Source organism: Rattus rattus, chromosome 1, assembly GCF_011064425.1.
Source record: "Rattus rattus isolate New Zealand chromosome 1, Rrattus_CSIRO_v1, whole genome shotgun sequence".
In the NCBI taxonomy this organism is placed as follows: Eukaryota; Metazoa; Chordata; class Mammalia; order Rodentia; family Muridae; genus Rattus; species Rattus rattus.
This window is the reverse complement of record NC_046154.1, coordinates 91,686,686-91,710,368: the sequence shown is the minus strand read 5'-3', so window position 1 is coordinate 91,710,368 and position 23,683 is coordinate 91,686,686. Positions and strand designations below refer to the sequence as shown.

General features: G+C 43.7%; 1 protein-coding gene across 2 annotated transcripts in view; it reads left to right on the top strand.

Annotated features, from left to right (window-relative positions):
- The window catches only part of Kiaa1958 (KIAA1958 ortholog), a 136,803-nt gene that overhangs the window by 89,377 nt on the left and 23,743 nt on the right, over nt 1–23,683 (top strand). Inside the window, exon 3 of one of the 2 annotated variants that reach the window (XM_032903446.1) lies at nt 13,786–15,441. The exons of the other annotated variant lie outside the window; for it this stretch is intronic. Coding sequence (XP_032759337.1) covers nt 13,786–14,828 — 1,043 coding nt within the window. The 3' untranslated portion in view covers nt 14,829–15,441. The remainder of the gene's footprint in view (nt 1–13,785; nt 15,442–23,683) is intronic. 2 annotated transcript variants of the gene reach the window in all.

The following is a 23,683-nucleotide window of genomic DNA, read 5'->3' as shown; positions in this document are numbered from 1 at the left end:
CATGAGTTTATGTAGCTCAGCTCAAGCACTGCTTCTAAGATTTGAAAAGGATATTATGTTGGCAAAGATCTATTGACCATTGGCCACACTGCCTATGTCAGATGTAGATTAAGATTTTAAAAGGGTCTTGCAATTAAGTAACAGTGTTAATAACTTAATGATTCCAGGGGCTGGAGAGATGACTCAGTGTTAAGGGTGTTTAACTGTTCTTGCAGAGTTCAGTTACCAGCACCCATATTATGATTCACAACTGCCTGTAACTCCAGTTCTGAAAGCCCCAACCCCTCTTCTGGCCGCCACAGTCACATACATAAACCTAGTAACACAACAACAAGCCTTACAGTGGGACTTTCATGGACCTGCCTGTGGTATGAATAATGACACCAGACTTCTGTCACAGTTTAAAGCTTAGGCTTTTGCTGGGGCAGTCTCCCAGCTGCCATTTAAATGTAACCTGAAAGACTCACCTGGTGGCAGCTCTGTTGCTCTCTGCTCCCCTCCGGCCCTGTCAGTTCTCCCTCTTCTGTATTCCCCTCTCTGGGCCACTTCACCTGGAAGTTCTGCCTCTTCTTCCTGCCCAGCTATTGGCCAGCAGCTCTTTTTTATAAGCAATCAGCAGCCTCTAATGCCTCTCTAGATTGCCTTTAGGCAGATGAGGAAGAAAGAATGTTTACAAAATAGAAAACCCAGTGACTGGCCATAGAAATGACAATACCAGAATCCTGCCTGCACTTGGCTCTCTGCCAGTACAGAATTACCTATTGAAAATACAGAGGCACACCTTCATACAAAGTAAAAAGAAAAGAAAAGTAACCCCAACAAAACCGCCCTAGTGTTTAGCAAGTGTCTTGCCTGGGAAGTGAAAATCTCAGACTATAAACCCTGCTCTGTAGGTAATGGATCTGAGACAGCCTGGGCGTGGGCTTCCTGTAAGGAGGACGAGGCCTTTGCAGGCACTCAGACTCTGCACTAATGGGCCATACCTGTGTTATAACCATCTCTGGACTTGTTAAAAATGTAGACCCCTGTACAGTGATAGCAATAGATTAGTTCCATGCTGTGTGGTCTCACCCCCACCTCTCAGCTTTGTGGTCTGATTGAGTTGATAGAGAGATAGCTAGTGGCACAGATAGTGAAGAAGCAGCCCTTTCCTTGCACTTGAGACTCCACGTGTTGGATTAGTAAATGGTACGACATTTTGTGGTCTATTTACTTTTCCTCCTGCTGAGGATATTCTCCAGAGGCTATGTAGTCACATGGTGTACCCATCCAGGATTAAAGCAGGTGACAGATGTCATTGAGTGAATTTTGGTTGGATGAACTGCACTATTCCTAGTTTTATGCTCTCTCTCTCTCTCTCTCTCTCTCTCTCTCTCTGTGTGTGTGTGTGTGTGTGTGTGTGTGTGTGAGATGTGTTATACTACAACTGGGAATAATTTACTGGTCAGGTGACAACAGTAGCAGAGTCACTTGGCTTCACTTAGTCCTAAAAAATAGCGTGGGTTTAAAGTTCTAGCAAAAGACAGAAAGCCAGTAAGGCACAGGCTTAAGAGAGAAGAAAGCCAGTGACGTTTTAGTGTATTTTATGGCAATTGTAAAATTTTCACAATTCCCTATGCTTAAGGCAAATGTAGCTTACTGTTGTAGATATTAAGAGCTGTTGCTACTTTCAAAAATGAAGCATAAATGTTGCCACATAAGTTTTTATGGTCACTAGCAAATTTAGGTTGCCTGTTTCCCAAGATTGTCAAACAGGAATCTTATTTCTCCAACATAGAAAGTCATAAGAAATTTGTTTTCTCAAGCAAAATATGTCTGTGAAGAAGTATCTCATCAATATTATCAGTCAGTGCATTATCTTAGTCAAGATCAGAAAAGGAAGAGGAAGCTGTCCTCTACTTTTATAGATACATAGATTCTGATACAGACTTTTGTTAAAGCATTATTTGTTTTCTTATCCTAGTAGGATGAAGATGCTATCTTGTAGCAGTTTGTGTTATTCTGGGGTGTGTGTGTGTGTGTGTTTGAGATGGTTTTGCTATGAAGCTAGACTGGCCTTAAACTCACAATACTGGCCTCGGATTCCGAAGGGCTATATATATAGGCTTGTAATACTGTGCCCAGCAAGCAGTTTGTTGTGATGGCTAGAGAAACACCCATTTCATACATCATTATATATAGTCGATTGCCAACTGACCCCAGCTGACTGTTAACGGTGTTAAAAATGGGTCAGGTGAGGCTTTGAAGTCTGATTGTGATACCACAAATTTAAATTCCTGGCCCTTGCTTTTTTCTTAATGCTTTCTAAATGCAGTTGGCACAGTTTCTGAAGTGAACTAAGTAACCACCAGATAGGTCAGTAACTGCCCTTTAACCTTAGTGCTGACTCAGCAGCCAGGGCTTGCCGAGCACTCATACCTTTCCAGCCTTGGGGTTGAGTCTCTTGGGCCCCCTGTACAGAGGGAGACGGATGTAGAATAATCAGCACGAGCCAAGCAGCAACGGCAGAGAAGGAGGGAGGGGGGATAGCAGAGGTGAGGATGGCTGCACGTTTGTTTGTTTGTTTGTTTGTTTGTTTAGAATGTAACCTCTGTCGGAGTTTTGACATTTGGGGCTTCTTTGCCTTTAGCACTGTCTGTCTGGTCGTCCCACTGGTCTAGCTTTCTCCTTTCTGACTGTCCCCTAAACAAGAGTCAGCACTTTACACTTGTGAGCTCATCTTTGCCCTTTGCTCACACAGTTTCTTCAGGGATGCCCCACCATCCTTTGTTGCTTAATCAAATGGTACCCGACCTTCCTCTCCCTCCATAGGTCACAGACAGATGAAGCTCCCTTACAGCTCAAGTTCGGAGATCTCAACTCCCACAGAGGCTGCAGCACCTCACAGCGTGGCCTGTTGAACTAGCTTTCTGTGTATAGCCAATCTCCCTAGCTGTGGCATCATCTTCACGGTGGTTAAGGATTTGTCGTTTTACCCTCGGAAGTTCTACAAATGCTCCAGGCTAATGGTACCCATATGTGTGGAGTCATTGCTGATTCCAGCCTTAGCTTCCTGCATATAAATCTGCTCACCAGATATTTTATTTTTCAAATGTAAAATGCATTCTTATTAATAAGCTCATGGACTTATCGTTCACTACTTAGTTTATAGAGAATTAAAACGTTCCTTTGCTAAGCGAAAGGTAAGACAGAACACTCCTTGTTGTACATGGGAACAGTAAAGAAGTTAAACAAGGGGAGTCCTTGTGTATCGCTGCAGATGTACGGCTTTAATATCAGCGCACAGGGATGCCATAGCTAAGTTTGTGCCTGTTTTAAATCGAATGTGGCAGCAGCAGAAGCAAATGCGCCTGGATCTAAATCTAACATAGATCTCCTCAAATTAAATGAGAACATAAGATACTGCACTAATTATGTGTGCTTCCATGTCATCTCCTAACAAGGAAGGGAATAATTGGATTAATGGAGCATGGAGACAGTGAGCTGTGGGGAGCTGGGAAGTGTTCTGGGCGGCTGGCGACATTTGCTGAAAATGCTGGTTTTCTTCACGTCATTTGGACTAGTGTCCTAAAGATTGACTTCAGTTACTATAATCTCCCAAAACTTGTCAACTAGCCCACTTCAGTCCTGGCCTGTCACTTGGTGTATAGGTGAGGTGACCCAGCTCAGCTGTAGAAAAAGGGAGGAAGTTCTAAGGTTTCAGGCTGCTGCCCAGGTGGGTAGGCAGACACTGAGGGGAAGATGAAGCTTTGCAGGGTAGCTCCTTAGATCCTAAGTTACATGCTAGGTCTCTCTCCAGTGGTTAGGCTGTTGGGTGTACAGGCAGGTGGAAGCAGCAGGAGACATTATTTTCACCCCTGCAGGTTTACAGGATTCAAAAACTTGATCTAGGAGCTAGGGATATGGCTCAGTTGGCAAAGTGCTTTCCACGTAAGCATGTGCCTTAGTTAGGGCTTTACTGCTGTGAACAGACACCATGACCATATAAAGGACAACATTTAATTGGGACTGACTTATAGGTTCAGAGGTTCAGACCAATATCAGGCTGGGGAGCATGGCAGCATCCAGGCAGGCATGGTACAGAAGGAGCTGAGAGTTCTCCATCTGAAGGCTGCTGGTGGGAGACTGGGCATTCTTAGGCAGCTAGGAGGAGGGTCTCCAAGCCCACCCCACACTTCCTCCAACAAGGCTACACCTTCTAATAATGCCACTTCCTGGGCCGAGTATGTGCAAACCATCACAGCATGAGGACCTGTTCAGATCCCTGGTACCATAAAAGGCTGGGTGTGGTATTGTGTGCTCATAATTCCATTCCTAGGGAGGCAGAGACAAGAGGATCCCTGTGACTAGGTCAGCTAGGCTAGCACATTGGTGAGTTCTAAGTTCAGTGAGGGATTCTGTCCCACGCGCTACCTCTCGCCAGCAAGAAACACGCGTGGACATAGGAATCCTAGCTGCGACCAAACTTTATTAATATCTTAAGGAGAAGCCCCCGCGCGCCCGCATGGCGCGGCTATATACACCCTAGCGCGGCGCATCCACACCTGATTGGTCGCTTACCCATGATCTCATAAGGCACACCCCGGAATGGGCAAAGACCTGGCACGAAGGCACTCTTGCACATGCACACACAGTTAACTTCCTGAAAGGAAGTCAGCTGGCGCGGCAGAGGCCAGCGCCATCTTGTCTAGCTCGGCCTTCCACGTGGGGCGCAGTGGAAGCCAGCGCCATCTAGTGGTGGCGAATGTTATTGCGGCCCTCTACATCTCCCCCTATTTATTTTATAACAGTCCTGATTTATTTTATATTATTTTATAACAGTCCTGATCACCCTATCGCGTGCAATGAGGAAACCTCAGCGATGTGGAAGGGCTGATCAAAGGATCATTGAGTCTCTCTCATCCCAGTGCAATGGATCCACAGATCCATGGGGTGCAAGAGCAGAGAACTCGGATACCGAGAGAGAGTCTCTCTCATCCCAGTGCAATGGATCCACAGATCCATGGGGTGCAAGAGCAGAGAACTCGGATACCGACTAATATTTTGAAGATAGATAACCAAATTCCAGGGGAGGCCCCATGTACAATGGCCACAAGTGCTTGAGTGATAACGGCCTTGTCACGTTTCTGTTGAGATCTGAGCTTGCAAACCAACCATAGTATGAACACTAATCCACAGCATAGGGCTGCACCAAACAGAGCCACTCCCGATAAGTAGTGGGCATCTCATCTGGTTCACCTCAGCTGTTACCACCAAGGGCCGTAGTCAAGCCACTCCTATAATAGAATTTAGAATTTCCAATTGTTAGTAACTACTCCAGAAAGTTTACCCACTGTGCTTGTCTAACAATAGATTGGGGGAGGATAACTCCAGACACTGCAGACACAATGTCTGTAGCAGTAATGGCTGCTACAATAGCAGCGAAAGTGTCAAGGTCTTTTCCAGGACAGTTCAGGATCAGTCATTTTTCTCTGGAACAACCAGCAGGCAAGGGAAACATGTTTGAGATCTGTACAACCAGGGCAGAGTTCCCCAGTCCACAGCAGCTACAGTCTGTAAAATGACCAGTTAAGGCAGCAAGAGTCACCAGGGAAAATGAGGGGGGCAGCAACGCATGGAGTTCAGTCTTCTCCAGCAAGCAGCAGTGCACAGAGGGTCAGAGAGCGGGCCATAGTGGGATGGGACACACGCAGCGGTAACACTGACTGCAGCAACGCCAAAATCTCTGTGATGACAAAAGGTGAAGGGGAATCTTCTATCTTCCTCTCAGGGCAGAGGAATGACTCCAGGGACCCAAACCAGGAGAGCTGAATCTTCATGTAACCAGGATCAGCAAGTCTCAGCAACCACTCAGGCAGCTGGCACACTCTTGTAGCATCCTGTAGAAAAAACACAAACATTCCCTCTTCCCCATATAAAATATCTGGACAGGATCATGTCAATATGTGGATCTCTCTATTTCACCCAGGCAGAAGTATGCCTAGTTGTAGGGTGCCATAAACTTTGGCATCCAAATTTTAAAATTGAAATAAAAGGAGCATTTATTTAGCATACAGGGATAACTCCCCCTTTCTATTTATTAAGATATAGTAAAGATATTATTTATTAAGGTAAGTCTTCGAGGATTAAATTGAGGACACTGAGCACTTGTATTTATAAATTGACTTGTATACCAAATTATTGTCTCCAGCATTATTGTTTTGGATATATAAAGAATGAGATTTTTTGATTAATTGTTCCTATGTAAGGCCTACAATCTGTCTGGTATCATTGTCCTCCCTTGTTAAGGAGCCAAGGCAATCCAGTTTGAGTTCTTAAATGTCCTATAAAGGAACAGTACTTAGTGCTCTTAACCACTAAGCCATTTCTCTAGCACCTCACAAACTTTATTTACCTAAACATAAGCATTAATTAGAAATGTCAAATCCTGTAAATATTGTCTAATTTCAGTCTTACTAGAAATCCCTGAGCTGGCAGGGCGGGGCTGAGAATTTAAAGTAAGCAAATGGAGTCTTCTTTTTTTCATATCAACTCTATTACCATTTTCAAATTTAGGTATGAGCCTAAGGTTTAAATCAGTTGTCTGAGCCAGAGCACTGAAAGGACAGTGAGTTGTCAGACAATTTATACTGAAATCACTCACTGATTTTAAGTAGAAAACCTGTCTCTAATAAAGCATTAAGTAATTGAAATCAATTGTAAACCACAAGCCACACATTGGCTATCAGTATATGAATTGAAAGCTTGATTTAAAAACAGTGGCTAAACTACGGAATTTAATAATCTGTGTTGAAGCAATAGAAACTCAAGAGAATAAACAAGTGATCCAATCATACATGTAGCCTTTTCATTAGATGAACCACCTATAAATACAGTAAGCGCATTTCCTATGGGTTGTATGCACAAATATACAGGAAGTACAAAAGCATGTAAAGAGTAAAATTATCAATTTTGTCTGAAAAATTTGTATATGTAATAGGCCAAATATCAGTATTTTGTAGTAACCAATTAACTGTTGTTTGGAATAAGATATGTTTTACCAGGTTTCTTTTTAAAATACTTCCATGACTCTAGTCTACAACTCTGTATTAACACAGCTGAAGCTTTATCTCCAATGTGCATAACAAAGACCTAAGTCCTCTGGTAGGGTGAGGTACTTAGCCAATTAACATATCCTTAGAAGCTTGAAATTAGTTTCAAATATTCTTTTCTGGAGTAGTGCAACAGCTACTTCCCAAATGTTAAAGCTCATTTTGAGAGCAAAGATTTGTAGTAAAAATTTCCATATACATTGAAAGATTTAAGTTCTAACTTTTTACATTGAAGAAGCAACAAAATTACCTAATACAAGGCTGTTAGCAATCCTCTAAATCTATCTTGAAATGGCAGTTGGAGTAGGTAAACTGGCTGTAATGTTCTCACAAGTTCCAAAACCTCATCAATCCTATGTAAATCTTGTAACAATCTCTACCTATTTGATTTTTTCTTAATTAAAAATAAGTTTGAGTTAGTCAATGTAACACTGGCAATCCTTAATCACAATCTTTAAGTTCTCTTTGTAACACCAGAGCACAACCACAAGGTCACCTGAGTTCTGAGTACGTGCCTAGGCAGCTGTCCTTGGGGCAGTGGAATTAGCATTAAAATACCGATAGCTTCAGGGCAAACCACAACTTTGGAAAGCAAAACTCGACCTCTAACAAACTAGTACAAAGTTTGACTGCCAATTCCTATATATGAACGCACGATGGCGTAGTCTCTAGTACCTCAACAAAGAGACATTGTCCTAAATTCTTTTAGAAGCCTGGTTTCTAGGATAAGAATTCCATAAAAATATTATCTCAATTTAGACCTGTTTCCCTAGGTTGGCCCATGTCACATGTTATCTAGAATGACTTCATCCAAATTATAGTTTTAAGCCAACCTTTTGTTACCAATGTTATACCTTTTAAACCATATCCAATAACTTGAAAGCCAATAGTCCATAACCAAGGCAAGTAGAGCATATTTACACATTTAAAACCAATCAGAAACAAAATTGAAGTGGCTACACATATCTTTAATATTTAGACCAAACACCATTTTTACCTTTTTAGCTATGATTTTAAGAGAAGCACCTTGTCACCTGTTGAGTCAAATAATAAGTCAGGGATTTCTCTAAGATAAACAGCTCTCAACTCTTGTACCAAAGAAGCTGAGAAGCTGCTGGCGCCTTTAAGATCAGCTCGTGCAGACGCTTAGCTTCTGGGCAACTTCTCCAGCTGACCTATGTTCCTAGCTACAGGTGCAGGGCTCTAAAGGCCTGATTGAAACTGTTTTTTATTCATTTGTTCCCTTTTTGAAACGAGTTAAAACCAATCAAGGTGTAAACGACCGGCAGATAAAGTTTTTACCATTTTTTCTTTTGAACATGAAACATAAAACATTTAAACAACGAGAAACAAAAACCATAGACATACACTGACAGACATGGGGACATCCTGGTGCACCAGGGACAAACAATAGACAAAGAGGGAAAAAACCAGATGGTGTTCACGGTGACTATCCACTCGAGTGGAGTCGATATGGACGATGGATTGTCTCAATTCCTGGACTAGTCCATCAATGTGTTGAAACCCAGTTCCTGTAAGATACTGAGATATATTATCTGAGCAGCACGACTGACGTTCGCCAATGGTATGGAAGTGAAACACAGTCCTGAATATTTTTACTCACAACCCAATTACATTAACTCCATCAAGCTGTGCATGGGCATTGAGATGTCCTTTTGTTTGATTCTCCTGAATAAATTTTCAGGCGGTCTGCCTCTATCAAGCCTAATCAGTATGATTCTGCAAAGCTGTCGTGTCGGCGCACGGACGCCGCGGTGTCCGGCGGGCCGGCGTGGGAGCTTAATCACACCTTTTATAAGCACAAAGACAAAATTTTTCTCCCAAAATACTGTGTTCCTTTTATCTCCTCCCTTTTTCTCACCCGGGGCGTTCTTTCCCCAACCTTTCGCTTCCGCGTTGGAAGGGCCTTTTTTCTTAGGTGCACCTTTTCTCTTTGAGCTCCGTAATTCCTTATCTAACCCTGTTTCTGACATGCCGCCTTGCCCTTCCCCCCAATGCTCTCCGCTTTGCTGTTATAACTGGGCAGCTCCCACGCGACCTCTGACGCCGTTTGGCGGTAACTAGAAACTCAAAGGTCAATAGAAAAAGCCCGAGGGCGGCCAGAGCAACCATAGAGGCTCCTGCCGCATCCGGCAAAGGAGTGAGATGGAACAGATCAAGGCTAAACATGGTCTCTCAGAGTCTTACCCGCATTCCGCAGCTTCTGGATCCCTTCCATGAAATGGAGGCCCTCCTTGGCACCTGGCGATGGTGTGGCTTTTGTCCCGGGTTCTCGGCACCAAATGTCCCACACGCTCCGTCTCGCCCGCAAGAAACACGCGAGGACATAGGAATCCTAGCTGCAACCAAACTTTATTAATATCTTAAGGAGAAGCCCCCGCGCGCCCGCATGGCGCGGCTATATACACCCTAGCGCGGCGCATCCACACCTGATTGGTTGCTTACCCATGATCTCATAAGGCACACCCCCGGAATGGGCAAAGACCTGGCACAAAGGCACTCTTGCACATGCGCACACAGTTAACTTCCTGAAAGGAAGTCAGCTGGCGCGGCAGAGGCCAGCGCCATCTTGTCTAGCTTGGCCTTCCACGTGGGGCGCAGTGGAAGCCAGCGCCATCTAGTGGTGGCGAATGTTATTGCGACCCTCTACAGGATTCTCTCAAAAAATTAAGTGGAAGGGCTGGAGAGACCGGTAAATGATAAAGGGTTGACGTGCAAGAATGAATTTGAATCCTCAGAACTAAATCTAGGTGTGATGATCTAGAATCCCAGGCCCTTTGTGGTGAAGTGGAGGAAGAGGTCCAGATGCTTGTAGGCAAGCTAATCCAGTCTATGCATAGGTGACCTGCCTCGGGATGGAAGGAAAACTGAAGGCTGTCCTCTGACCTCTGCATGTGCACCCACACTCGTGCAAGTGAGTATGCACATATGACATGCAAGTGCAAGGTGGGGAGCAGTGAAGATACCCATGGTCAGCCTCGGACCCATACCAAGTTCAGTGCACACACCTGCACATACTAGACACAGGTACACAGGGACACACACAGACACAGAAAACACTTGGTTTCACTGGAAGAAAATGATTTGTGTCTGTGTTCTTGGCTGCCATACCCTGCTTTGTTAACTTTCCCTGGCCTTTGAGGTTTGCTGAGATGTTGGATTTTATGTGGTGGAACATCACAGTGCAGAGAGCGTGAAGCGGCTGCAATTGCACAGCCATGCGCAAAGCTGAGACAAAAAGAAGCCAGGCCCAAGGTTCTGTTCATCAGCATAGCAGTAGGCTGGCCAGCCAGCCAAGCTACCATATTTCAAGGAATGATGGAAGACGGAATTTTTCTGATATAGTTCACAGGTTCACAGATATTCTGTATGTTATATGTAATTTAAAAAAAAAAACACTTTTAAAAGGAATGGAGCACAAACTTCTAAAACTGGAGACAAATGTGTGATAGTTGTGGTTTGGTTTTACTGTTGGCTTCCTCTGGCCTTACTTGATTTTCTTATCAGCTGATAATGCCTCACTTGTACAGGGTTTGAAAAGCATTTCTTTGCTCTATTCATGCAGAGTGCAGGAGAGTGTCTGTCTTCCCTTCCAGCTGCATTCCAAGCTGCTTGAAAAGAGAGGCTACCACAGCTTACTTGGCTGGTCTCTAGCACATGCAACATGTACTTAAGTAAGCTTGAAACCCAGCAGAAGAGAGGGAAAGCCTTTGGAGAAAGACCGGGCTGAGAATGCCTTGAGGAGGTCAGCTCACAGTGCAGTAGGTTGGAACTGCAAATATGGCTGAGGCAGATGTAGGAGAGCTGCCCACCTGGTTGGGGTCCGGGTCCTGTGTGACTCCTGCAACACATCAGCCCTTTCACAGCTGTCCTCAACTGCCCTGCAGCAGCTGCCCCGGGCTTCTCTGAGTGCCATGCACCTGGTATATGCTCACACGTCCTGAAATCATCCCTCGTTTTTAAATTGATACCCAAAAGGTTTTCAAATCAAATTTCAACTTCCTCCTCTTCCTCCGCATCCTCTTCTTCCTCTTCCTCATCTTTCTCTCTCTCTCTCTCTCTCTCTCTCTCTCTCTCTCTCTCTCTCTCTTTTTTTTTTTGCCTTGCGCTTGCTAGGCAAGTGTTCTACCACTGAGCTAAATCCCCAACCCCTCCTGGTGGGATTCAATGGAGTTACTGAGTAGCCATGGGCACGCACACTGCACAGGTGTGACAGGTGTAATAGATGGATGCAGGTGACAGGTACACAGACTCAGTCTCAGAGCTCAGATGAACGTGAGGGTCTGGAAGTTTTTTTCCCTGAAGTTGCCTGTGAATGTTTATCTCCTGGAAAGCCTTTGAAGTTTGAAAACTGCTTTTAGATATTTGCGTAGCAGCCAAAGTAAACACGTGCTGGCCTCGGCCTCTCCATGTGAATATGGGACTCCGGGAAAGCAGCTGGTGAAAGGTTACACTCAACCCCTGCCTCTTTGTTTTTAATGAAAGGAAAGCTGGCGTCTTTGTTAATATAAAAGCAGTTTCAACTACACAAAGAGACTGAAAGTTTGGCTATTGAGGCATGAAGTCTGTTTGTGCTTGAATTTTAGAAATGTCATATGTCAGGTGTGCCTATGTACATAAGAAATGTGGAAATCTGTCTTAGAATTGTCATTCTAAAGAGGTGGTTATTCCTAGATACACAGTAATGTATGATAATGTTTTATAAAAAGTAGTTTATTCTGTAGAAAGCCTGCATATTAAAACTCTATTATTGGTTTAATAATTACAAAGACTATCACTGAGCAGTCTTGCAAATTAATCTACAGTCTTCCTTTATAAATGCTTCCAATAAACAAAATGCTATTGCCTTATAAACAAGAGTCCTGAGTTGTGTTCTTTTGTTTTAAATTAACTTCTGTGCTTCCCTCTTTAAGACAATAGAAAACCCAGTTTCATTGCATATCAGCAAATAGGCTGGTTTTCTATTGTGTGATTCTGAGTTTTGTCCAGACCATGTCTGATACACAGAACGGGTGTTTTTTTTTAAACCAAGTTGTTTTGTTTTTAGTAGTTTGTTTGTTTGTTTTTCATTGACTTGGTTTCTCTGTGGAGTCTTGGCTATCCTTGAACTATCTGTGTAGACCAGGCTGGCCTCAAACTCACAGAGATCCACTTGTCTCTGCCTCCCAAGTTCTAGGATTAAAGGCTACCACCACCTGGCTAAACCAAGTATTTTTATTAGTAAAGTTAAGGTCTCAAGTTTAAATTAAATGTTACTGAAAGGAAACCACTTAAATAGCAAGTCTTAGACATTTTTTAAAAAATGGATAAAATAGAGTTTCTTACACAGCATATAGGCATAGAACTTGGCCTTTCTGAGTCTGGGTAGGCTTTAAATTTAGACCCCTGCCTCCTGAGGAGCTTCTTAGGGAGCAGGAATTATAGGCTAAGTCACCAAAGCTTGGTTTACCAAGTCTGCTTCCGAGTCTCACCAGGAGCATAGAGATCCTGGTTAAAATGAAGATTCCTAGGCTTGCTGCCAAGTAGTCTGTTTGCTTAGCACCATAAATAAGTCTGAAGCATAGTAAAGTATGAGGCCTGCCACCTTGGACAGTGCTGCTTAATGGATGACCCATAGCTTATGCCACAGTCCTTTCGGCAGAAAGTGGATGATAAATCAAGAAAACAAACCACTGAACCAAGATAGGCCCCCTCTTTTCGCCTCAGTCATAGCGTCTACATTTAGTGTTTCCTCGTTACCATGAAGCTTAGTCCTGATTTTCCTTTAAAATAGTAGATACATTCTGATAACTTCATCACAAACTTTGGCTGTCCATACGGAATCCTTAGAAACTGCACTGGCCTGCATTCCCACAGGAGAGCAGGCGTCCAAGCAAACTGCCATGGAATGCACGTAGCCCTTTCTGAGCTGACTTCCATGATGTGTGACAGTAACAGAGCCACCAGTGGAGCCAGGGCTACCTCCAGTTCACAGATGGAGTGATTGTCCCAGTGGAGGAGGGGTGCCTCACACGCACATAGGACAGAATGCACATCTCTGCCCACGGTTTTCCTCAGAGACTACCCTCAGTGTCCCCGTTACTATAGACCTTCACTCACTAAGCTCCATGACTCGGGGCTAGCAAGATGGCCACGCCAGCCTGGGGACCTGAGGTCAATCCCTGGAGCTGCACGAAAGTGGAAGGATCTGCACCTAGACCCACTCACATGCTAATGCGCACACACCGCACAGTAACAACAAAACATTTTTAAAAAGACGCGCTCTCCGGCTGGAGAGGTGGCTCAGCGGTTAAGAGCACTGACTGCTCTTCCAGAGGTCATGAGTTCAATTCCCAGCAACCACATGGTGGCTCACAACCATCTGTAATGAGATCTGGTGCCCTCTTCTGGCCTGCAGTCACATATGCAGGCAGAATGCTGTACATAAAATAAAATAAATAAATCTTAAAAAAAAAAAAAAAAAAAACGCGCTCTCATTGTCACGTCCGGTACATTTGTGAATCTGAATTTGGCTTCAGTAGTGTGAAAAGCCCAGCCCATCAATGCCAATCTGAAACATTGATCCTTCTTTCCCTTTTTTGGTTATAAGAGGAAACTGTATTTCAGAGTAGCGAGTGCATTGTCTGAACTCACCCACGCCCTCTTTGTCCCTCCCCTTCCCCGTTTGTTGCAGACCAGGATGAAAGGGCGGCTGAGCTCAGCAGGGAGCAGAATGAGAAAACCATCAGGAGCACGCAGACCGCGCTCCGGAACTTCCGGGAGTTCCTCATCAGCAAGTACCCGGCAGAAACCAGAGAGATCTATGTCATCCCTTGCAAGGAGCTAGATGCCTACCTTGCCTCCTTCTTCGTGGACGCCAGGCAGAAGGATGGGTCTGAGTATGAACCCAACAGCTTGGCGAATTACCAGTGTGGGCTGGAACGGTACCTGAAAGAGCACAGGTATGGCTACAGCATCACCAGGGATAAGGAGTTCAAGCGCTCCCAGGAGGCCCTGAAACAGAAGCAGATCGAGCTTCGCTGCAAAGGCAAGGGAAACAAGCCGCACAAGTCCATGAAGCTCACCTTTGCCGATGAGCTCATCCTGCGGAAGAGGGGACTGCTGAGCAGGTACAACCCCGAGGGTCTGCTCAACCTCGTCTGGCTCAACAATACAAAAGCTTTCGGCCACTGCACAGGTTTCCATGGATCCACCTTGAAATGGGGTGATATCCGGCTCCGCGTCACAGAAACTGGGCTTGAGTACTTGGAGTGGATGGGTCAGGACACTGGTGATTTGAATGCCAAAACCAAGAGAGGCGGGACAGACTCCCGAGTTTACGCCACCCAGCATGCCCCACAGACCTGCCCGGTGCAGGACTATAAGGAGTATGCGCAGCGGAGGCCTCCTGCCATGCGCTATGAGGACGCCCCCTTCTACTTGTCCATCAAGCCTGTGGTGAACTTGGCAGCTCTTCACTGGTACAATTGCCAGGCCCTCGGCAAGAACAAGCTAGCCAAGATGGTGAAGACCATGTGTGAGAAGGGCAACATCCCCGGCAGGAAGACCAACTTCAGTGTCTATCAGAGCTGCAGCACCTTGTCTGAGGCCCAGAGCAATCAGCTGGTGCTCATCTGCAACAACCTGAGCCAGCAGGCTGCCCAGTCCGTGGCTGGCCACGCCAACAGCGGCAATTTCATTGTCTCCTCTTACGACTCGTCCTCGGACACGGCCTGAGCTCGGTCAAGACCTCACTTTGGATTCTGTGTCCCAGGAAACCCTCTGCGTACTGCATCGCGTCCCTTCAGCCTGCCCTCACTGCTAACTTTATAAAATGCAAATCTCTATTTTTCTTTTTACAGATAAGCCAGTGGAAATAGTTTAGTATTACTAACAGTATTTGTAGGCTTGAGACCAACACGTGTGCTTGTGGGAGATGACATAATTGCTGTTACAGACTTGGCAAACCATAGTGGTTCTCAGGCAACTGAAGAGAAAGATTTCCGTTTAAAAAGACAGACAGACAAACAAGTCAGAAAGGAAACCGAGAGTCATTCAAGACACTGTGTCCTCAGCTCCTCCTCCTGCCTCACCTCCCGCTTTTAGTCTCCTTCATAGATGGATTTATTTTTTTAATTTTTAAAGATTACATATGAATCAGGAGACCGCTTTCCTGCTCACGCAGTGTTTTGAGCCAGATGAGAAAGTGGCGTCGTAAGGTCAACATGAAGTTATTTGCGTATATTTTTAGTATAGAGTCTTAGCTGTGCCTCGTTTTTCACCGGATATGGAGATCCCACCACGTAAAGAACTTTCCTTTGGGGAGGTGGGGTGTGGAAGAGGAATAAAGGTGCCATTCTTTTTTGTCTCCTTAAAAAATAATATGCAAGGTCTGCTGGGGGCCGGGGGGGTGCTGTTCCCGAGCTCATTCTTAGTGTGGCGCTCGGACCTCAGTAGAATGTTGTCAGTGAAAATGAGTTTGATCATCAGATTTACAAGAAATCTAAAACTACCAAAAACTTTGGGGATATTCGAGTGTTAGATTGTATGTCAAGCATAAGGGAGAAGGAAGAGAATGAATAGAGGCCCCACTAAAAAAACCTGACGCATTTGCAGAGCCACGTTGACTGAAGCTGCAGTGTCCTGTTACTATGTCTAAGCGCTAAATTCCACTCTGTTCCCTGGGGGTTACTTAACTCTGAGCTTAGGGTCAAAGGAGCATTAACACCCATCTTAAACCACAATATTTTGTTACCAGGGTTAGCAGAATCCAAAGCATCCCTTAGTTTCTTCTCAGTCACTAGAAATGCTTTTACCTGTCATAGTCTGTCGTATTCTGTCTGGTTTAGCATTTGTCATGTTTTTAGTCTTTGTTTTCAAGTCTTGTAGACTGCAGTAAATTATTAGTTAAGAACTTCAAAAATCAAGTAAAATAGAGCTAAACTGAGCTGAGCTAGGATCCTCCCCATCCTGTGCAGTCAGTGAGATAAAGGACTGCAAACCATCATTGGTTTGTCATGTCCGAGCGCCCTGCTGGGGCAGGTGTTTATCCTTCAAGTCAACCTTGTAACTCACACTAGCTTGGAAGGGGGTGGGATTTTATATTATGATAAAAAGGCAAATGTTTTTATTTGCTTTGCTAAGTTGTCACAGAGCCAAGCTTTCCTGTGGCTAGGTGGCTCTTTGCATCAATAAGTAATAAGCACACAAGGACTTCTAGGCTGTGGCCTTCTAGTGCAGAAGTGGCAGGTCTGCCTGGGCCAGTGTTGGGGAGATTATCTCCATGAACTTGTCCTTCCAAGAGAAGCATTGGTAAGAAAAGGTGTGTATTAATTTCTATACAAGTACTGTCTACATCTTTTGAACAACCTTAAGGAGAAAGTAGGTTATCTTCATTTCAGGATGAAATTATAAGTCGGTTAGATGAAGAAGTAGTAGTCTGCTTTCCCACTCCAAGCTTTTTCTAGTCACCCTTTTCAGTATGAGCTAGGTGTTGGTTTGAGCCAGACATGAGAGCAGAGCCTTCCATTGCCGAAGGCTGTCTGCTTTAAAGGACAGTGTGTCACTGGGCTGCACGATGTCCTCAAACTCACCCCCAGTTTCCTCCACTTTTAAACACAGGCCTCTCTCCCAGTTCCTCTGCAGAACTTCCCACTCGCCTTCCTCCTCTGGAGCTGGTCCACGAGCTCATGACAAGCCCGTCATAAGGGAGCTTTTGGAAGGCTGTTTTTATGTGCTATGCCTGCCGTCTTTAAGGTTTCTTTAAGGCACAGTCTGTAAATCCTGTTGTGTTGACAGCAGAGTGTTTGAGAAAGGCGGCCTGTCACAGCACTGAACTGAGAGAACAGACTGGCAGTGCTGAGTCCCTGATGGTGTGTGCTGAGGACTGGCCGGGAAACCTGCCCTGCAGACACCCAGACAACAGTACATCAACAATGTGAATTGTTTATTTATTTATATTTTTCTGTGAAAACTAACCAAATAGGAACACTGTGATATTTAGATTAAAACAACCTTTTGAAAAATGGCTTACTAGAAGAAGCATAGCCAGTTTAGAATCTCTTTAATTAAATTTTAAGAGTCTGTGACTACCTCGAAATTCTGTGTTTTTATCTAAACAATACTGAGGACATACCACTGCCGGAAGCTGTTTTTATTATTTGGAATTTAACTTAAATTATTCCACTCTGGCAGAGGCACATGCCAAGGTTTATCGTGGGTATTAGGGCTAGTGTGGAATGTTTCATACATAAGGTATGACAACTATTAAATATTTATATCATAATTTTTAATATCTTTTTTTTCCCGGAGCTGGGGACCGAACCCAGGGCCTTGCGCTTGCTAGGCAAGTGCTTGCTCTACCACTGAGCTAAATCCCCAACCCAATTTTTACTATCTTAAATGTTACCTGTTAATTCATTTTCTCTTAGTTTTTTGTTGTATTTAGTTCAGTTTGGTACAGGATTTCACCACGTAGGCTGAAATGGCTTTAAACTCCTAATCCCCATCCCTCTACATGAGTACTGTGGTTACAAGCAACACTATATACAGCTTTTCCCCTAATGTATTACCTGATCTGTAATATATTGCCTGCATTTTTTTCTGGCATAGGTTAAGTCTCTATTTTCAGTTAGATTCTTATTAGTGGAAACCTGGCATTAACTAACACCAAGATCTGTGATAATAATGAATTTATTGGGATGAAAATTTATGGCCACATAGGCAAATATTTATTGAATATTTAGTCAGTGGGAAGTCAGTAAAGCTGTATAAAATTCTTCTTGCTTTCAAAGAAAATATAAAATGATGTAATGAAAATTTCATTTTGATAACCCAGCACCTACCCACCCCACCCCCCAGTCTCTGTACTGATCCCATTCTGTCTTGTCTTCCGAGCTTTGCGCTTCTGCAGTTACGTAAGCCATTGAGCATTCCACTTTGCTGCAGTGTATCCCACTTTGAGTATTTTATGAAGACTTTTCCTTAGAGCTTCTCCGAACGTCAGTAATACGGTGAAGCCCTTGGGTGGTGGGGTGGTCCCTGTGTTCACATAGCACATGCACATAGAAGAACACAGTGTGTCTCTGTAACGGGTGCCTCTACTTGTCTTTACTAGTAACCATTTTGAGTGATTGTCCTTCATGAAGAAGAAAAGCAGATAGTTTGCCCAGGTCACAGAACGAATAGGTAAGAGCAACTGTCCCTGAAGGACATCTGGGTCCCAAGTCCTGTCCTCTGTGGCTACTGTTCCGGGCGTGGCTTGCCTGTGCTCCTGATAATCCTGCAGGAGGCTCTCTCAAGATAAACTCCCTGGTGTAAGACAGTTTTTTTGAGAAGGGGCCCAACAGGTAGGCTAGGCTGTCATTTCCTACGGCAGAGAGATGGGGCTGCCATGAAAACTTAAGCAATTCTCACCATCAAACAGGTCTGAGAACCCAGGCCTCTGCAGATGCCGTGCTTCCATCACTGCTGGGTTCCTATGGTAACAGATTACCAACAACTCTGAACTACTGTTCTAAGCAGAGAAAAGGAAGATGGATCGCTCAAGGTCCAGCATAACTTAAAAATTGACCCACTGGGTTTGCTAGCACTGAATGAAAGGTCCTATTTGGTATTAAAGGTTGTGGTTTCTTAAAACTATACCATTTCAATATACTAAGTTGAGGTTTAGTGCAATCCATGATGAGTTAGAATCAATATTAGTTAGGTCTTGTTAATAAAACCATTGTCTTTGTTGAATTGTGATCTCAGAGGTTACCCCTAGAAGGGACCTAAGAAGTTGTCTAGTGATAGCCAGGATTTAGACTAGGAAACCCTCTTGCACTGAGGTGATAAGGAAGACTGGTACCTCAGAAAGGACATATGCATGTCTACACTCACACATACTCACTGGGTACCTCAGAACGCGTACTCACGCACGCATGCGCACTTCACACTTACTGGAGTTTCTTGGGCCTCTTTTCCTTTGAGATGCTGTGCTGAGTGGGTCCATGTTTCCTCAGTTAGACACTCTTCCAGTGTTCATCACAGCAGGAAACAGACCCCACCCCACACCACAGAGAGATGAGGTCAGTACCCGAGTCTGACCATCTTGTTGGGACTAGAGCTATCGAACCCTGTCTGTATATAAAACCTTGGTAGAATTTAGAGAATTCCCACCTACGTGGACGTTATCCCTGATTAAAATGTGTATGTCTTCTTTTCCAAACTTTATTTTCAACTCATGTTTTTTGTCTTGTTTTCTAAAGACTGAATCTCACTGTGTAGTTTTGGTAGGCTGGAAGCTCATAGAGATCTGACTGCCTCTGCCTCTGGAGTGCTCAGATTAAAGGTGTGCACCGCCATGCCCAGAATTAGCCCTCACGTTTTTTTTATAGACTGTTTGAATGTGAAACTTCACTTTTCACTGTACAGGATTATGTCCTGACTTTAACCATGCTTCATTGAGAAATGTATTGAGGTAACCTCTAGTATAATTGGCTCTTAATAAATGTCAGTTTGTTCCACTTACATTTAGTTTTCGGTTACACTTGGGGAGGCAGACTACCCACATCTTAAGTATTGGATTCTAGTTGTAGACCATGGACCAGAAGGGAATTTCTGTCCATTGGCATTCTCTGGGGATCAGACCGTACAGTAGCCGTATTACTGGTCTGAGACATAGTTTGTACAATCTGACTATTTGAGACAGACCTTCAGTTGAAAGGATTACATTTTATCAACACAATTAAGATTTTCTAAAGTGAATCTGTTTAGTGATAATGAAGAGGGAATGGTAGCCGATGACACAGGTCGGTAGCAGGGAGATCAGAAACAGAAACGTGCTTCTTGTGTTAGCTTGACTTTTCTTCAGAAAAGGAATTCAAGCATAAGAAATTTCCCAGACATAATTTAAAAACTTATCAGAATCAGTGGAGACAATAAGAAATTTTAGAATTTTTAAAAAATACAGTGTAATTACTTGTCTTTTGCAGACCGTCTGTCTTGGTGTGACACTGGAGTTAGCATTTCTACCATTCTGCGTTTGTTTCAAGTGGGAGCTTTAAGAATGCTTTGGCCTAGTTTTCTCGTTTGTGGTAGTTAGAACTAGGAAGGCATCGCTGATCTAGACTCCTAACAGTTACTGTGCTTACAGTGTGAATAGTGGTTGTTGGTTTTCTGTGTTACAGCATTTTATAAGTCACATACCTTAAACACTTTACTATTAATTTATAATTGATTATTTATACTGGGTGTCCATACTTAGTATGAGTCCAGCCAGATTAACCTTATCTAACTGAACTTTTATACCTATAATCCATATGTTACAACTTTTAAAATAGCATTTATAATTTTAAAAACTTTGCTTTATAACGCATTTGTTTAAAAAAAAAAAAAACTTGCCAAAAACTGTTACACTTTCTATGCATCGTGTGATGACTGAGTGACTCGAAGGCTTTGCATGTTGTTGTAGGTGCTTGTCACGGTGTTTATGGTGTCGTCGTGGGATTGTTAACCATCGCTGCTATCACTGTATACTGTAGTTAGGCTGTGCTGCCCACGTGTGTGTGCTGTGTGCGACTTGAGAAAGTAGTGCTTCGTCCAGTATTTTGAGCCAGCACTTAGTGGCTTCTTCGGAAGGAAACGTAGTTGTCATGTAGTGCCAAACTACTGTTTCATGTGTGTCATTCCATTCCAGAGAGAGCTTTCCTGCCACACACCTGCAAAAAAAAAAAAGGAAAAGAAAACAATTCTGTTTTGTTTTTAAGTATTCCATCACTGAGAATTTTCTTCTTTTAAACTTGAGTGTTTTTACTGTAAAGTCCAGTAGAAGACAGTGGGGCAGCACAGCCTCCCTGGTTAGGTATTTGTAGATTGAATGGTGTAACAGCAGAAGCCTGTGAGTGGACGCGTTGTCTTGGGTGTCATGGCTCCCTGCTGGAATTGCGTCTATAAGAGTAACTAGTAATCTAGGGGCTGGAGAGGTGTGGTGGCTCAGTGGTTAAGAGCGTGTACTGTTCCTCCAGAGGACCCGAGTTTGATTCCCAGGTAACATGTCAGGTATCTGTAATCTAGCGCCAGGCCAAACCTCTGCACATATTTAAACGTAATTAAAGATGATAAAAATTGAATCTGAAGAAGAACTTGATGTGTACTTTATAGTTCCTAGCGTCAGCTTTTGTGTTGAGTGTTTACTTAGGGTTGTGAGGTGTTTCGTGGCCTTACGCCCATCAGGTCTTTTTGCCTGCCTGTCCGTTTAGTCCCCAGTGTTTTCCTCTTGCCTCGATGGTACCATAGACACTAAAGACAGGAACAAAGCTACTTTAACAGATTAACTCCGTCTACTGTATTCACTCAAAATTCAGCACAGGGGAAACTATCATTACACTCTTACTTATTCTCTTACAGCAGTGGTTAAACTATCATAAAATATTAAGCAAAGAAGGCTGCTTCTGAAAGAGCCTTTTACACCAACATGCCAAAACCCCCTCACTTACTGCAGGTTCCCCGTCAGTTCAATAGGTAATAATTACAAGATTCCTTTCATGAAGGAATAATCTCCTTATTACATGGAGGTTTTTTGTGTGACTGTCAGTGGCATAGTGACAACCAATGCTATGTTTAGACACATTGGTGCTAGAATTACTGATCCAATTCTAGGATTATTAAAACTAATTCACCAAGGCCCCTGCCATGTCTTTGCTTAGAGCAGCAGTTCCCAACCCATGGGTTGAGACCCTGTTGGGGGTGTTGAATGACCCCTTCATGGTTCACTGTCAGATATCCTGCCTATCAGATATTTATATTACAATCCATAACAGTAGCAAAATTATAGTTAGGAAGTAGCAATAAGAACAATTCCATGGTTAGGGGAGGTCACCATAGTATGAGGAGCTGTGTTACAGGGTCACAGCATTAGGAAGGTTGAGAGCTTAGAGAAGAAAGAAAGGCAGATTTAACTGAGCGTGGCAGACAGAATATGCTTTAAATGTTCACCCCTCCATGAGATAATGAAGCAATAAAGAAACTGAGTTCTACATGGTGCAGCTTTGCTGTGGTCACCCAGCCCCGGAGCCACACCACAATGTTTCTTGATTCTCGTACTGGGAGATTTCAGACACCAAAGACTGGCCTGGTGGTCCCAGTGACGCAGTCTGAGTTCACAGTGGGCATGTGGGCGTGTGTTTGGATCCTGCTGTCGGCTGTCCTTTCCACTCTCGGATCTTCTGTTTCGAGTATCTCTTTTTTTTTTTTTTTTTTTAAAGATTTATTCTTTTATTATTTATAAGTAACACTGTAGCTGTCTTCACACACACCAGAAGCGGGCATCGGATCTCTTTACAGATGGTTGTGAGCCACCATGTGGTTGCTGGGATTTGAACTCAGGACCTCTGGAAGAGCAGTCGGGTGCTCTTAACCACTGAGCCATCTCTCCAGCCCTCGAATATCTCTTTATGCTAAGGCCTTTATGTCTAGAGTAGTTTTTTGAACAAACACATATACTTGGTGGGTTTTTAATTTATTGTCTCTATTTCCCCTGTGACTGTAAACATGTTTGTTGCTAGAGTTGGACATAGAGTTGCCGGATCAACCTTGTGCTAGGGATCATTTCCCTCTCCTGTGCGGTAATACAAACATTTCACTAAAATCCCAGAGGCCCAAAGGCTGCTGAGGAGACCGGAGTCAGTCTGTGACACAAGTGTGGACGACAAAGAAGCACCTCATGTCTTAGTGGAACGGAGGCTGCATTCAGCTCCAGTGAGGTCCTCTGCTCTGGTTATAAACTACAGACATGTGTTTGTAGCTCCTTTTCTTCCATCCTGAGGACTTAGGGAATAAAAAGACAGACGTATCATTGTAGTTTTATGGTAAGCACAGTTGATGCTTAGGGAATGTCATGAAACCACAGAGGGCTGTGCCGTGCTTTGGGAGTGTGTGACTTGCCCGAGATGGTCGGTTGGCATCTTCTGTGTGTTTTGTAGCCCCTGGCTTCTTTCTATATGATTTATGTGGGGGGAAAACATGTATCTCTGTTGCTCAAGTCATATTCTTAAAGTTTCTTTCAAGCTGCTACAATTATAACTTGTGACAGGAAGTAGAGAAGGGTGAGTCCAAGTGGCAGGAACGTGTGTTAACGTGTGAGATGTATGATGCTCTCTAGGCAGGCGATCTCTACCTGTTGGTGTTTGTAATAATATGAAGCTTTTGTGACTGAGTATATACGGTATCGTTTTCGTCTTTATTTCACTGCTCACCGACCTTTTATACTAAGACGCTTTGTGCTGCTCAACTCACTGTTTGGTTCATTACTGTCTGTGTACTTGTGCTTTAAATAAAACTCTAGCTTTGTGTCCCCGTGGTCGATTCCATCGTCTATACAACGTTTGCCTCTTAGGTAGTGAGATTTTCTTTTGGTTTTTATATTTGTTGGAACAGCCTAAAATTTATGGAAATAAGCAGTCCAATAAATTCAGTCGGTGCGTGTTGATGGCGTCTCCAGTGAGGGTCTGTTTGCTCACACTGTCTTTTCTGTATTTGGGCATGACAACCAGTTTTCAATTAATAAATTATTTTCTGTGAAGTAGCTGTTTTTGTAACTTTACCAACTTAAA